This window comes from Erinaceus europaeus, chromosome 3 (genome assembly GCF_950295315.1).
Source record: "Erinaceus europaeus chromosome 3, mEriEur2.1, whole genome shotgun sequence".
In the NCBI taxonomy this organism is placed as follows: Eukaryota; Metazoa; Chordata; class Mammalia; order Eulipotyphla; family Erinaceidae; genus Erinaceus; species Erinaceus europaeus.
The window spans coordinates 55202613-55217706 of NC_080164.1; the positions used below are offsets into that span (position 1 = coordinate 55202613).

Sequence of the window (15094 nt, forward strand, 5' to 3'; positions counted from 1 at the left end):
TATCATGTCATCTGCAAATAAGGAGAGTTTGACTTCTTCTCTTCCAATCTGTATGCCTTTAATTCCTTGCTCCTGCCTGATTGCTATGGCAAGAACTTCCAACTCTATGTTGAATAGTAATGGTGATAGTGGGCAGCCCTGTCTAGTACCTGATCTGAGGGGAAATGCTTCCAGTTTTTCACCATTGAGTATGATGTTGGCTGTAGGTTTGCTATATATAGACTCCACCATCTTCAGGAATTTTCCATCTATTCCTATTTTTTGTAGTGTTTTGATCATAAAGGGATGTTGTATTTTGTCAAAGGCTTTCTCTGCATCGATTGATATGACCATGTGGTTTTTGGTCTTGCTTTTGTTGATGTGGTGGATCACATTGATTGATTTACGTATATTAAACCAAACTTGCATGCCTGGGATAAACCCCACTTGGTCATGATGAACAATTTTTTTGATATACTGCTGTATCCGGTTGGCTAGAATTTTGTTCAATATTTTCGCATCTATGTTCATCAGAGATATTGGTCTGTAGTTTTCTTTTTTGGTTGTGTCCCTGTCTGCTTTTGGTATCAGGGTGATGTTGGCTTCATAGAAGCTGGCAGGGAGTATTCCAGTGTCTTCAATCTTCTGGAAGACTTTTAAAAGTAGAGGTATTAGTTCTTCTTTGAAAGTTTTGTAGAATTCATTTGTAAAACCATCTGGTCCAGGACTTTTATTTTTGGGAAGATTTTTGATAACTGTTTCAATTTCATTAGCTGTGATGGGCCTGTTCATGTTATCCACTTCCTCTTTACTTAGTTTTGGAAGTTGGTAGGTATCTAGGAAATCATTCATTTTTCCAGGTTCTCTAGCTTGGTGGCATATAGTTGTTCATAGAAGCCTCGCATGATATGTTGAATTTCTACAATGTCTGTTGTGATATCTCCTCTTTCATTTACTATCCGATTTATTTGGGTCTTCTCCCTTTTTTGTTTTGTGAGTCTGGCTAAAGGTTTTTCGATTTTGTTTACTCTTTCGAAGAACCAACATTTACTTTCATTGATCTTTTGTATGGTTTTCCTATTCTCAATGTTATTTATTTCTGCCCTAACTTTAGTAATTTCTGTCCTTCTGGTTGCTTTAGGATTCCTTTGTTGTTCTTCTTCTAGGTCTTTAAGATGTGCAATCAGGCTGTTTATTTGTGCCTTTTCTTGTTTCCTAATGTGTGCTTGTATAGCTATGAACTTCCCTCTTAGGACTGCTTTAGCTGTGTCCCAAATATTTTGATAGCTTGTGTCTTCATTTTCATTGAACTCTCGAAACATTTTGATTTCTTCCTTGATTTCCTCTTTGACCCAGAAGTTGTTAAGAAGTGTACTGTTGAGCTTCCACATTTTGGCACTGTTACTAATCTTTTGTTGATTGTTAAGTGTTAGTTTAATTCCACTGTGGTCTGAGAAGATGCTTGGGATGATTTCAGTGTTCTTGAATTGGCTGATGCTGTCTTTGTGGCCTAACATATGGTCTATCCTTGAGAATGATCCATGTGGATTTGAGTAAAATGTGTATTCCAGTTTCTTGGGATGAATGACTCTGAAAATGTCCAATAGTTCTAGTTTATCTATCTCTTCATTTAGCTCCCTTATGTCTTTACTGATTTTCTGCCTGGATGATCTGTCAAGTTGAGACAGTGGGGTGTTGAAGTTCCCTACTATGATTGTGTTACTGTTAATATATTGCTGTAGCTCTTTCAGTAGAAGTTTGATGTATTTAGATGGCTTCTCATTGGGTGCATAGATATTAATAATTGTTAAGTCCTCTTGATTGACTGATCCTCTGAGCATTAAGAAGTGTCCATTCCTATCTTTTTTAATCTTATGTATTTTAAAGTCTATCATGTCAGATATGAGAATAGCTGTTCCTGCCCTTTTTTGTGGGCCATTGGCTTGAATGATAGTTTTCCATCCTTTCACTTTAAGTCTGTGTTGGTCTTGTTGCGTTAGGTGAGTTTCCTGTAGACAACATATTGTTGGGTTGTGTTTTCTGATCCATCTTCCTACTCTGTGTCTTTTAATAGGTGAATTCAGGCCATTCACATTTATTGATATCAAAGATTGAAGATATTTTAATGCCATTCTTGAAGAGTTTTAGAGTGTTTTGATCTATTTGTGGTGGTCTGGTTGTTTATAGGAAACCTTTCAGAACTTCTTTCAAGGCAGGCTTGGTGATAGTTGATTCCTTCAACTGTTGCTTGTCTGAGAAGGTTTTGATGCTTCCATCTAGTCTGAATGACAATCTAGCAGGATATAGTATTCTTGGCTGAAAGCCTTTCTCATTGAGCACTAGATAGATATCTTGCCATTCTCTTCTGGCCTGTAGTGTTTGTATGGAGAAGTCTGCTGCTAATCTTATGGGTTTTCCTTTGTAGGTGACTCTTTGTTTTTCTCTTGCAGCCTTGAGGATCCTTTCTTTATCCTTATTCCTTTCCAATCTAAGTATGACATGTCTTGGTGTCTTTAGGTCTGGGTTAATTCTGTTTGGGACCCTCTGGGCTTCTTGAATCTTTGTCTTTGGTGTTGTCTAGACTAGAGAAATTTTCAGCTATTATGGCCTGGAGAACGCTTTCTTCCTCCCCTTCTCTTTCTTCCTCTGGTAAGCCAATAATGCGTATATTGTTTCTTTTGAAGTCATCCCATAGGACTCTGTTGTTGTTTTTAGCATCTCTTAATCTCTTTTTGAGATCTCTTACTTCTTTTTTAGTTGTCTCTAATTCATCCTCAATCTTGCTAATTCTGTCTTTAGCCTCATTGATTCTATTCTCTCTGCCCTCTACTGCTTTCTGGAGTTCATCTATTTTGTTGCCCTGCTCTGATACTGTTTTAGCTTGTTCAGCTAGTTGCCTTCTTAGCTCAGCAATTTCAGCTTTCAGCTCTCTAATAACCATGAGATAATTAGAATTGTCTTCCATATTCTCATTTGTTGTTCCTGCATTTCTGATTACAATTTTTTCAAATTCTTTACTCACTCCTGTTATTATTTCCTTAGCTAATGTTTGGATGTTGAACTCGTTGTTTTGTGCTTCACCCTCTGGAGGACTTTTAGCTGGACTCTTGTCCTGGTTCGAGTCTCCATAATTTTTTCTTGTTGTTTTAACCATTTTATATAAGTTAATAGTTTTTTCAATCCTTGAGTTGGAGTTCAGTGGTGTAAAAGCCTTTTTTTTTTCCCCCTGTAGGCTATGGGAGCCTGAGGGCTTTTAAACTATCAATAGGCTTCTTGGCTTAATCACTGACTCCTGACCAATAGATAAAGCAGGGTGTGGCAGAGATAATCCAGTGGTTATGCAAAGAGACTTTCACAGCCCTTCAGCTATGCCACCGAGGTATACGTCTTCTCCTGAGTTTCCCGGTTAGATCTCTGTGCCCTGGTGTCCCTCCCTGTTTCTGCTCCAGATTCTGAGGGTAGTAGCAATGGAGACTCAGAGTTGTACTTGGTGAGTCTCTGGGGAGTCCTTTCCTCCCTTCAGCTGTCCCCTTGTTGGTGGAGCAGACTGGAGGTGGTGTCTCCACTGACAAACTGTCGAACTGTTAGCAGTCACTTAATCTCTCCTTAGTCTCCTCTCTCCTCTCTGTCACCAGCCACTCGTGTTTGTACTCACGGGTGATTTATTGGGTTTCTGTGGTCATTCTAGTCCTGTCTTGTTTCGGTCCGGGTGGTCTCCTTTGGTATTCCTAGTTGATCCGGGAGAGGAGAGGAGAGGAGAGGAGAGGAGAGGAGAGGAGAGGAGAGGAGAGGAGAGGAGAGGAGAGGAGAGGAGAGGAGAGGAGAGGAGAGGAGAGGAGAGGAGAGAAAGCGATCTGCTGCTCGTAGCTCCGCCTCCGGAAGTCGAATTATTTATTTATTTTTGAGAGAGGAGGAGAGACAGGGAGCGGGAGATAGACACCTGCAGACCTGTTTCACTGTTTGTGAAGCAACCACCCATACAGATGGGGAGCCAGGGACTCAAACCATCATTCTTATTTATTTATTTTCCCTTTTGTTGCCCTTCTTGTTCTTTCATTGTTATAGTTATTGTTGTTATTGATGTCATCGTTGTTAGATAGGACAGAGAGAAATGGAGAGAGGAGGGGAATTCGGGGAGAGAAAGACACCTGCAGACCTGCTTCACCACCTGTGAAGTGACTCCCCTGCAGGTGGGGAGCCAGGGGCTCGAACTGGGATTCTTCCCCTGGTTTGAGCCCCTCAAACCATGAGTCTTATGGTGGTCATTGCGCTTGTGCCACGTGTGCATAACCTGCTGTGCTACCGTCTGACCCCCTCCTGTTTTTTTTTTTTTTTTTAAGATTTCATTCATTCATTCATTCATTCATGAGAATGATAGGAGGAGAGAGTGAGAGAAAGAACCAGACTTCATTCTGGTTAATATACTGCTGGGGATTGAACTCAGGACCTCATGCTTGAGAGAGAGTACAATGCTTTATCCACTGCACCACCTCCTGGACCACTGCTATCCTTTTCTGTATTGTGTATTTGATGCTACTTGTGAGGTCCAAATCAGTCTTAAACATTTTTTCTTTTTGCTTATTCATTCTTTTTTTCTTTATATACCTTATCCATTATGATGATTTTTATAAGTGAGTACTAGATCTTGAGTTCTTTCAATTAGTGTTAACCACATTTAGATTGATGTCTTAAAAAGAAATGGTCTTTTTGGAGAAATGGTCTTTTATATGATTTAATTCTGTAATACATTAGAAATTATAAACAAATCTATTGTTTCACATTGTAACTGAGTTTATTAAATCATGTACAGTAAGTTATTAGCATTAATCAAAGTTGTTTTAGTAAACTGTCTTGATAGTTCATGTACTTTGTGTATATTGTAACATTAATGTATAGTTTGACTTTGGAATTTTTAATTTATATAAAGCTCTCAATATTCCATATTTTTAAAAAATCAGAAATTTTTCTTATGCTATAATTTGTGAAAATATTTCAAGTGTTTTCCTTGTGATTCATAAAGTGTGTTTAAATCTGTGGTGATTTTTTTTTTTTTTTTTTGCTCTACTTTGTGCTATAGGCATATGGTTGATGATATGTTAAGTGCAGATGATGTCAGTTGCAGTAGCTCCCAGGTCAGTGCAAAATCAGAAAAAAATATGGCTGATTTTGATGGTGAAGAATCTGGGTGTGAAGAGGAGCTAGTTCAGATCAATTCACATGCAGAGCTAACATCTCATCTCCAACAACATCTTCCCAATTTAGCATCTATTTATCATGAACATCTTAATCAAGGTATGTTCTGTAGTAAATAAAATGTATTACTTTGTTCAAATAAAGAATACTTTATATTGCATTGTTAAAGCAACAGTTAAGTGTTATTGTCAAATAATCAGATCGTAGTTTTTGTTAAGGTAATAAATATAAGCATAAACAATGCAATTCCATCAGAGGTACTTTGTTCAGAAAGGAAATGTCATATTTATAACAATGCATATTATTATTATGTATAGTGTTAATGAGGGATTATAAAGAATATATAATATGAAAATTACAGCTTCATATTTTTTTGTTGTCACTGGGACTTCACTACTCTGGGCTGAATTTTTTTTTTAGATAGAGACAGAGGGACAGAGCGAAGGACACCATAACACTGAAGCTTCCACTAGTGTGGTGAGGGCCAGGCTTAAACTGGGTCCTAGGTATTAAAAAGTCAGGCACTATCCAGGTAAGCTACCTTGTAGGCTAGCTTTGTATTTTAGAAAATACATGACTTCATAGGGCAAGTCTGTGGTGCATCTTAATGAGCATACTCTACAGTGCAGCTGCAAGCCCTAGATCCCCACCTGCAGTGTGCAGGGATGGGGGGAGTGGGTAATGAATGCTTCATGAGAAGTGAAACAGTGCTGCCAGACTCTCGCTCTCTCCATCCTTATCTCCCCATCCCCCTCTCAGTTTCACTTTGTCTATATATAAAATAAATAAATAAATAAATAAAAGGAAATACATGGCTGCATTAGATTTCATATTTAAAAATTTAGGGCTGAAAAACCAGTAGTTGTTTATATATAAAAGATCTGCAGTTTACGTAAAAGGTATGTATGAGGAAGAGAGAAAGCAGAGGAGTAGTTACCTTGGATTATGAGGGCTGGTGGTGGGATAAAAGGGAGGAGTAACTGCTAAAGATAAGGTGCTCTTGGGTTGGGAGTAGATAGCATAATGGTTATGTGAAAAGACTCTCATGCCTAAGGGTCCAAAGTCCCATGTTCAATCCCCCACACCACCATAAACCAGAGCTGAGCAGTGCTCTGGTAAAAAAAAGAAAAAGAAAAAAAAAGATAAGGTGTTCTTTCCATTATGGGTGGTGAAATTTTTTTTTTATTCCCTTTTGTTGCCCTTGTTTTATTGTTGATGTGGTTATTGTTGTTGTGATTGATGTTGTTGTTGGACAGGACAGAGAGAAATGGAGAGAGGAGGGGAAGTCTGGGAAAGAGAAAGACACCTGCAGACCTGCTTCACTGCCTGTGAAGGGATTCCCCTGCAGGTGGGGAGCTGGGGATTTGAACCGAGATCCTTACGTTGGTTCTTGTGCTTTGCTCTACCTTCGCTTAACCCGCTGTGCTACCGCCCAACTCCCAGGGTGGTGAAATTTTTAAAAACATCTTTGTAGTTCAATTTTAAAGTGTAATAACAGGACATGATCAGCCTTGGAAGATTTCAGAGGAGGATAACAGGAATAAGTTGGGAGTAATTGAAAGACTCAGAGAGACACACTGAATTGCTGGGTGGGCACCCATACTGCAGTTGCACCAAATCCACTCAGTGGGTTTAAAGTACCTGTATGGAATTAGCAACCAGGAGGGTTTAAGAATAGGAGCTTAGGATTGCTGTTTAGAACTGTAGAAGCCAGAAGTTCTTGAGTGAGTCCCAAGGAGGTCTTGGGGCTAGGAGAGACGGGACACCAGGATACGGAATATTGTGCTCATGTGCCAGCCGAGAAGTCAGTCAAATTCTTAACGTGTCCTAGATTTCAGTGACCCTAGTGAATGGGTCTCTGCTGTGGTTTCTTTGAAGCTGTGGACATTACCAGAGGTCATGGTCATGGCCTAGGGGAAGTAGAGAGGGGGAAGGGAAAAATGAGAAATATAGGGTGAGGAGGGAAGGAAAAGAAAAATTAGAATTGACAACTAATTAGATTTTATATACTTACGGTTTGGCTAGATATCAGCATTTGCTAACCTATGTAGTGAGTTTTGAGATGTTAGTTAGCCTAATAAACTAGGTTTAACTAGGTTTATTATAAAATACCATAATAAGACTTGAAGAAACAATTTATAGACATTAAAGATGACTTAATGATTTCAAATATTTCTTGCACATAAATCAAGGTTACCTCAACTGTGTGTGTGTATGTGTGTGTGTGTTAAAAATGAATAGGTTAAAACTCGAGAGTGCATTATGTTTAACTTGAATCTTTTGGGTAAGTCACCTATGAATTTTTATTTTTATTTAATTTTTTTTTTAATTAAATAGAGACAGCAAGGAATTGAGAGGGGAAGAGGAGGAAGAGAGGGAGAGACACAGAGTGACACTTGCAGCCCTGGTTCACCATTCATGAAGCTTTCCCCCTACAGGTGGGGACCAAGAGCTTGAACCTGCATCCTTGCACACTGTAATCTGTGCACTTAACCAGATGTGCCACTATCTGGCCCTTATGAATTTTTTTCTTAATTTAGTGATGAGATCATAGAAGATAATTTAGTGAGAGTTCCTTTAGTATAGACTTATTTCACATAAGGACTTTTCTATTTACTGAATTTGGGTTTCGAGTATTATGTACAGTTCTGTTGACATGTAGCTAATAATAATAATTATGAGAAATAGTGAAGACTTCAAAACCTCTTTCCCTCACTCCTGTCTTTTGTATTTGTACCCTTGTACCAACAACTGTACTGTAAACCATTAACACTCCCTCCAGAATAGGAAAGTGTAAGAAAGAACATCTCATTTTTAAAAATATTTATTCACTCCTTTTTTGTTGTTCTTGTTTTATTTTTTTATTGTTGTAGTATTAATTGTTGTCATCATTGTTGGATAGGACAGAGAGAAATCGATAGAGGAGGGGAAGACAGAGGGAGAGAGAGACACCTGCAGATCTGCTTCACCGCCTGTGAAGCAACTCCCCTGCAGGTGGGGAGGCAGGGGCTCGAACCAGGGATCCTTACGCCGGTCCTTGGGCTTTGTGTTACCTGCGCTTTAACCTGCTATGCTATTGTCCAACTCCCAGAACATGTCTCATTTTTAGTTATACCAGTCTCTAAAGATTACCATTTTTTTACTATCCATACAGCAACTGTTTGCTAATTTTATGTTGTAATGTCAGAAGGATTTGTTTCTTACATGTTATGTTTTATAGGTTGTGGTTATGGTTATGGTTAAGGTTATGTTTAGGTTTTGTGATGTGATGTGATGTGATGTTGTTATGTTATACCAGAGCACTCCTCAGCTCTAGTTTAGGGAGTGCTACAGAATTGAAGCTCGTACCTTTGGTGTCTGAGGCATGAAATTATTTTTCTATAACCATTTATGCTATCTCCTCAACTCAGAAAGATGTGTTTTTTTCTTTGCTTCGTTTTTGATAACTTCATGAATGCTTTAACTCACTTCACAATTTCTCCCAGCTGCATTCCTCTATAGTATGTTACATTTCATCCCTTCAGGACCTGCTGTTCATAAACATCAGTTCAACAGTAATGCTGTGACAGACATTAATTTGGATAATGTTTGTAAGAAAGGAAATACTTTATTGTGGGATATAGTCCAAGATGATGATGCGGTAAGTTTCTTGATAGAGACAAAACACTACAAAGTTACTATTGAATGCAATTAGAATAAGTAGTAACTTTTTGTATATACAATTTTTTGTAGGTTAATCTTTCTGAAGGATTAATAAATGAAGCAGAGAAACTTCTTTGTTCCTTAGTATGTTGGTTTACAGATAGACAAATTCGGATGAGATTCATTGAAGGTTGCCTCGAAAATTTAGGAAACAACAGGTAAAAGGGAATTTTTAAAAATCGTGAATAAGTTAACATTTTATTTTTTATGTTCTTACTGACTAAAGGTAGTGGATTCATCATTTAGTGCATCATTGTCACCCTAATCCCCCCATAACTAGTCTTCATATTCTAAAGACTTTTAATATAGGGTTCATATTTTATTTGTTTCTGCATTTTTAGCATTCTGTCTAGACTCCATTCTCTAGTAATAGAGGAATAATACTCTCTTCTTGACTGAGGGACGACAATGCTGTTTTTATTTTATTTTATGATCTATTTTTTTAAAATATTAATTTTTTTAAAATTTTCCCTTTTGTTGCTCTTTCTTTGTTGTTGTTGTAGTTATTGTTGTCATCATTGTTAGATAGGACAGAAAGAAATGGAGAGAGGAGGGGAAGACGGTGAGAGATAGACACCTGCAGACCTGCTTCACCGCCTGTGAAGCGACTCCCCTGCAGGTGGGGAGGCAGGGGCTCGAACCGGGATCCTTATGCCGGTCCCTGTGCTTCGCACCACATGCGCTTAGCTACCGCCCAACTCCCAATTTAACTATTTTTAAAATTTTTATTTATTGGATAGAGGCAGAGAAGTTAAGATTGAAGGGGGAGATAGGGAGACACACACACACACACACACACACACACACACACACACACACACACACACACACACACACACACACACACACACACACCCCAGATGTCCCGCTGTCCCGCTTTACCTCTTGTGAAACTACCCCCATGCAGGTGGGGACTATGGGTTTATATTGGCATCCTTGAGTATTGTAGAATTTGTGGTGTGATCAACCAAGTGTGCCTCAAAAGATTTATTTATGGGGGCCAGGCTGGGAAGAATGAAAGCATCCTTCTGGCAAATACAACTGCAGGGAACGAACTTAGGAATTGATGTCCCGCACCTTGTCAACTCTTGTCACATAGACCCGTGACTATTTTATTTTAAAACCACGTTTGAATATTGTCATATATATATATATATATATATATAGAGAGAGAGAGAGAGAGAGAGAGAGAGAGATGATCTTAATTGAGATAAATGAAGTCAAGCATTTTGATATTGGCTTGTTCTATTTAGTTTTTTTTTTTTTTCTTCTGTCTTGAATTCAGTAGTACATAAAGAATTACAATAGGTAGTCTGCGAGGTGGTGCAGTGGATAAAGCAATAGCCTCTCAAGCATGAGATCATGAGTTCAACTGCCAGCAGCATGTGTACCAGAGTGATAATCTGGTTCTTTTTCTTTCTCCTCCTGTCTTTCTCACCAATAAAGAAAGAAAATCTTTTATTAAAAAAAAAATTAGTATTTTTTTTCTTCTAATTTGAATCTTGTCATATGTGCTCATCGAGGCTATAAGGGACACTGCAAGTTTAACTTTTCATTTCTATTCTGTTGGGAAACTTCGGATTTTCCTTGTCTTGCACTGCTATTACAGTGTTTTTGATTTAGTGAAAACATACTTTTGGTGTATATGGGGCAGAGGGTAGATAGCATAATGGTTATGCAAAGAGACTCTTGTGCCTGAAGCTTCAAAGTCCCAGGTTCAATCCCCCGCACCACCATAAGCCAGAGCTGAGTAGTGCTCTGGTAAAAAAAGAAAAAAAAAAAAAACTTTTGGTGTATATGTTGAATATTCATTTGTTATTAAAATATTTTCAGTTTTCATCTGTCTGGACCCGACTTAAATGTCTAATTTTCTTCAATATTTAAATTATTCAAAATAATAACTTAAATGACATAGAAAATGTGTCACATTTTACTATGTATTTGGTCTTTTAAAAAACTGTAATTAGAAGATTCACTTATACATGTAGGTGTAAGAAAGTGCTTTTAGGGACCATGCTGTGGCATATTTGGTAGAGAGCACTCATTACCTACCATGTGCAAGAATCTAGGTTCAAGTCCCTGGTCCCCACCTTCAAGGATGAAACTTCATGAGTGATTAAGCGGTGCTTCAGGTGTTTCTTTCTCTTTCCCTCCGTGTTTCCCTCTCCCATTTCATTTTGTCTGTCTTATCAAATATCTGGTGCCCCTGAGTTTACAGGTTATGGCCCCAGAGATACCCTGCCTTCCTCCGACTCTGTACTCTGATGTGTAACTACCAAAATGGCACCCACCTGACCTGTGGCTTAGTAAGTTTCTGAAGAAATCCTGGCTGTATTTTGTTGAGTTTTCAGGTGATTTTTCTCATTGCTTTAACTAGTTGATCAGGGGAGTGACCTGTAGCAGTTGCTCCTCCAGAACCAGGTCTTTCTGTCCTATCAAATTAAAAGGGGGGAAAAAAAGGGTGGGGAAAAAAGGGAAACATGGCCACTGGTAGATTTATTATGCAGACACCGAGCCCCAGCAGTGATTGGTGGCAAATAAATACCAAAGCATATATAGACTTCTGTTAATGGGTCGTTTGCTTCATTGGCATATACTTTTTTTTTTTTCTCTTCAGAGTATTGCTCTGTTGGTGCTGGGGACTGGGACTTTGAAACCTCAGGCCTTGGCATATATTCTTTTAAAAAAAAATACAGCGCAGCAGCTTAAGTGCAAGTGGCACAAAGCACAAGGACCAGCATAAGGATACCGGTTTGAACCTCCAGCTCCCCACCTGCAGGGGAGTCCCTTCATAGGCGGTGAAGCAGGTCTGCAGGTGTCTGTCTTTCTCCTTATCTGTCTTCCCCTCTTCTCTCCATTTCTCTGTCCTATCTAACAATGACGACATCAATAATAAGAATAATAACTACAACAATAAAACAACAAGCGCAATAAAAGAATAAAAAAATAGCAGCTGCAAAAAATATATTAGATGGTTGATATTTCGTTATTCATATAGGTATAACAGCTTGTTGAGATTTAATTACTTTTTAAAATTGTGAAGCCACTGATCAGTTTTATGTTTTTTTTTTAAAGATTTACTTATTTATTGGACAAAGGGGGCAATTATCAGAGCATCATTCAGGTGCACATGAGGCCAGGGATGAAACTTAAGTCGGGCGGTAGCGCAATGGGTTAAGCGCAGGTGGTGCAAAGCAAAAGGACCGATGTAAGGATCCGGGTTTGAGCCCCCGGCTCCCTGCCTGCAGGGGAGTCCCTTCACAGGTGGTGAAGCAGGTCTGCAGGTGTCTGTCTTTCTCTCCCCCTCTCTGTCTTCCCCTCCTCTCTCCAATTCTCTCTGTCCTATCCAACAACGACGACATCAACAACAATAACAAATACAACAATAAAAAGCAACAAGGGCAACAAAAGGGAATAAATAAATAAATATTTTTTTAAAAAAGAAAAACTTAGAACCTCATGTTTGAATTCAAACCTGTTCCTTGCACATGGTAATATGTCTACTCTCTATTACTGGGTGAGCCATTTCCTGGCCCCCTCTATTACGGCATTTATACTTATAAAAACTTTGATCAACTTAATGCTGATGTGTAATTGTTCATACTTTAATTTTTAGGGAAAAACCTCTGCTAATGTTTCTTAAAATTTGGCAAAGTTTTTTTTTTTTTTTTTGCCTCCAGGGTTGTTGCTGCAGCTTGGTGCCTGCACTACAAATCCACTGCTCCTGGAGGCCTTTTTGTGTGCCGCCCCCCCCCCCCGTTCTTTCTCCCCCCCCCCTTTTTTTTTTTTTTTACCTCCAGGGTTATTGCTGTGGCTTGGTGCCTGCACTACAGATCCCCTCCTCCTGGAGGCCATCCTCCCCCCCCTTTGTTTTTTTGCTGTTGTCCTTATTGTTTTTGTTGTTGTTGTTGGACAGGACAGAGAAATTGAGGGGAAGGGAAGATGGGGTGAGAAAGGCACCTGCAGACCTGCTTCACCATTTGTGAAGTGACCCATTTGCAGGTAGAGAATCGAGCCTGAACTGGGATCCTCAAGCTGGTCCTTGAGCTTTGGGCCATGTGCGCTTAATTAACCGCCCGGCCCTGGACCATTTTTTTTTTTAATAGACTAAGAGAAATTGAGGGGGGGGGGCGAGAAAGATAGACACTTGCAGACTTGCTTCACTGCAAATCCCGTATAAGTGAGGAGTTTGGGCCTCAAACTGGGATCCTTGTGCTTTTTACTATGTGTGCTTAACTGGGTGCACTACCACCCAACCCCATGAAATCTTACTTAACAATGTTTGAAGAATTTAAATATATTGGGACCCAGGTGGTGTTGCACCTTGTTAATCACACATTACAATGTATAAGGACTCAATTTGGCAAATGCTAGAAGAAGAAGGACTCAAGTTCAACCCCCTGGCCCCCAACTGCAGAAGGAAAGATTCACAAGTGGTGAAGCAGTGCTGCAGGTGTCTTTCTCTTTCCTTCCCTTCTTCTTTTTCTGTCTCTATCCAATAATAAATAATATAAGAAATTAGAGTTGATGTTTTAAAAATTACTTTAAAAATGAATCTAAATGTATTTATGCTGGAAAAATAGCTCACCTAGATAGTGTACCTGCTATTGCTGTGATCTGGGCCAGGTTTGAGCCTAGCCCCCAACACATGGAAGGAAGCTTTAGTGCTATAGTGTCTTTTTTATTATACTTAAAAAATTATTATTGGGTAGAGACAGAGAAATTGAGAGGGGAGGAGGAGATAGAGAGGGAGAGAGACAAAGAAACACCTACAGCATTACTTCACCACTCTTGAAGCTTTCCCTCTGCAAGTGGAAACCAGGGACTTGAAACTAAGTCCTTGTGCACTGTAATGCGTGCACTTAACAAGGTGCTCCACTGCCTGGCCCCTGGTTCTGTAGTGTCTTTACTTTTCTGTCTAAATCGATCAGGCCAAAATGATGAAGCCTATGGAAAAAAATAATAGTTTAAGTATGGTTAGCTATTTAAAGCGTTTTGTTTGCTTTTACTAGATCAGGCACTTTACTATGTATTCCTTAATCTATACCAATATGATCTTGATCTTCTCATATTGTACTTAACATGGTGTTTCTTTCATTGTCTGGTAGTATGTTTTCTGTCTTTATCTTTCATGAATATTACATAGCATTTTACACCGGTCTAGCATCTTCCTTAAAATTCTTGCCTTTGAATTCTTGGTTGATAATATTTACATTTCTGTTATTCTTTAAAATTAAACTTAAGGCATCATGCTTGACAATCCAGTGCTTTATCCACTATGCAACCTCCTGGGCTTCTGCTGTTGCTTCCTGTAAGCAAATATATATTGTGTTTACATCACATACAGGGATTTAAAAAAAAAAACCTTGAAAAGATTTATTAGGATCTGGGTGGTGGTGCACCTGGTTAAGCACACGTTACAGTACACAAGTACTTAGTTTGCAGTCCCCACCTGCAAGGGGAAAGCTTTGAGTGCTGCAGGTGTCTCTTTGTCTCCTTCCCTCTACCACTCCTTCCCTCTTAATTTCTGACTCTATTATTCAATAAATAAAGATAAAATTAAGTTTTTTTAAAAGTTGTATTTATTTTATATCTTAATTTTTTCAGTTAATTAATTTATAGGTCAGGGAGTAATTGAGAGGGGGAAGGGAAAAGAAAGACACCTGCAGCACTACTTCACTTCTCATGAAGCTTTCTGTTGCAGGTAGGAAGTAGGCATTTGGGAGTCGTGCAGTAGCACAGTGGTTAAGCGCACATGACACAAAGCACAAGGTCTGGCGTAAGGATCCCAGTTCGAGCCCCCAGCTACGCACCTGCAGGGGAGTTGCTTCACAGGTGGTGAAGCAGGTCTGCAGGTGTCCAAAAAAAACAAAAAATGGGATTTGAGCATAGACCCTTGCACATAGTAATGTGTGTGTGCAACCAGGTGTTCCACTTCCCAGCCCCCCGTTTATTGAGAGAGAAATTGAATCCCCCCAGCACTTGCTGTTGTTATGGATAGAAATCAGGACTATATACATGCAAACACTGTACTCTTCCATGGAGTTATGCCCTCAGCACATGAAAGGATTTTTTAATGAATAATAGTTTTCTCTCATTGGTAGACACACTTAGAGGAATATTTATTTGATGATGTCCTGCAGATAAATATTTAGGTGAAGCGCATTCTGGTTAGAAGCAATGAATAGCAAAAGCCCTGGAAGTGAGAGTGTTCCTATGT

At 39.0% G+C, this 15094-nt stretch overlaps 1 protein-coding gene across 3 annotated transcripts in view; it reads left to right on the top strand.

Annotated features, from left to right (window-relative positions):
- USP34 (ubiquitin specific peptidase 34) overlaps positions 1 to 15094 on the top strand; it is a 254078-nt gene that overhangs the window by 97772 nt on the left and 141212 nt on the right. For all 3 annotated transcript variants that reach the window (XR_009548945.1, XM_060187219.1, XM_060187220.1), the window contains exons 16-18: positions 5057 to 5271; positions 8697 to 8812; positions 8905 to 9032. Coding sequence is in view for 2 of the 3 variants with exons in the window: in XM_060187219.1 (XP_060043202.1) it covers positions 5057 to 5271; positions 8697 to 8812; positions 8905 to 9032 (459 nt within the window). In the remaining variant the exon portion in view is untranslated. The remainder of the gene's footprint in view (positions 1 to 5056; positions 5272 to 8696; positions 8813 to 8904; positions 9033 to 15094) is intronic.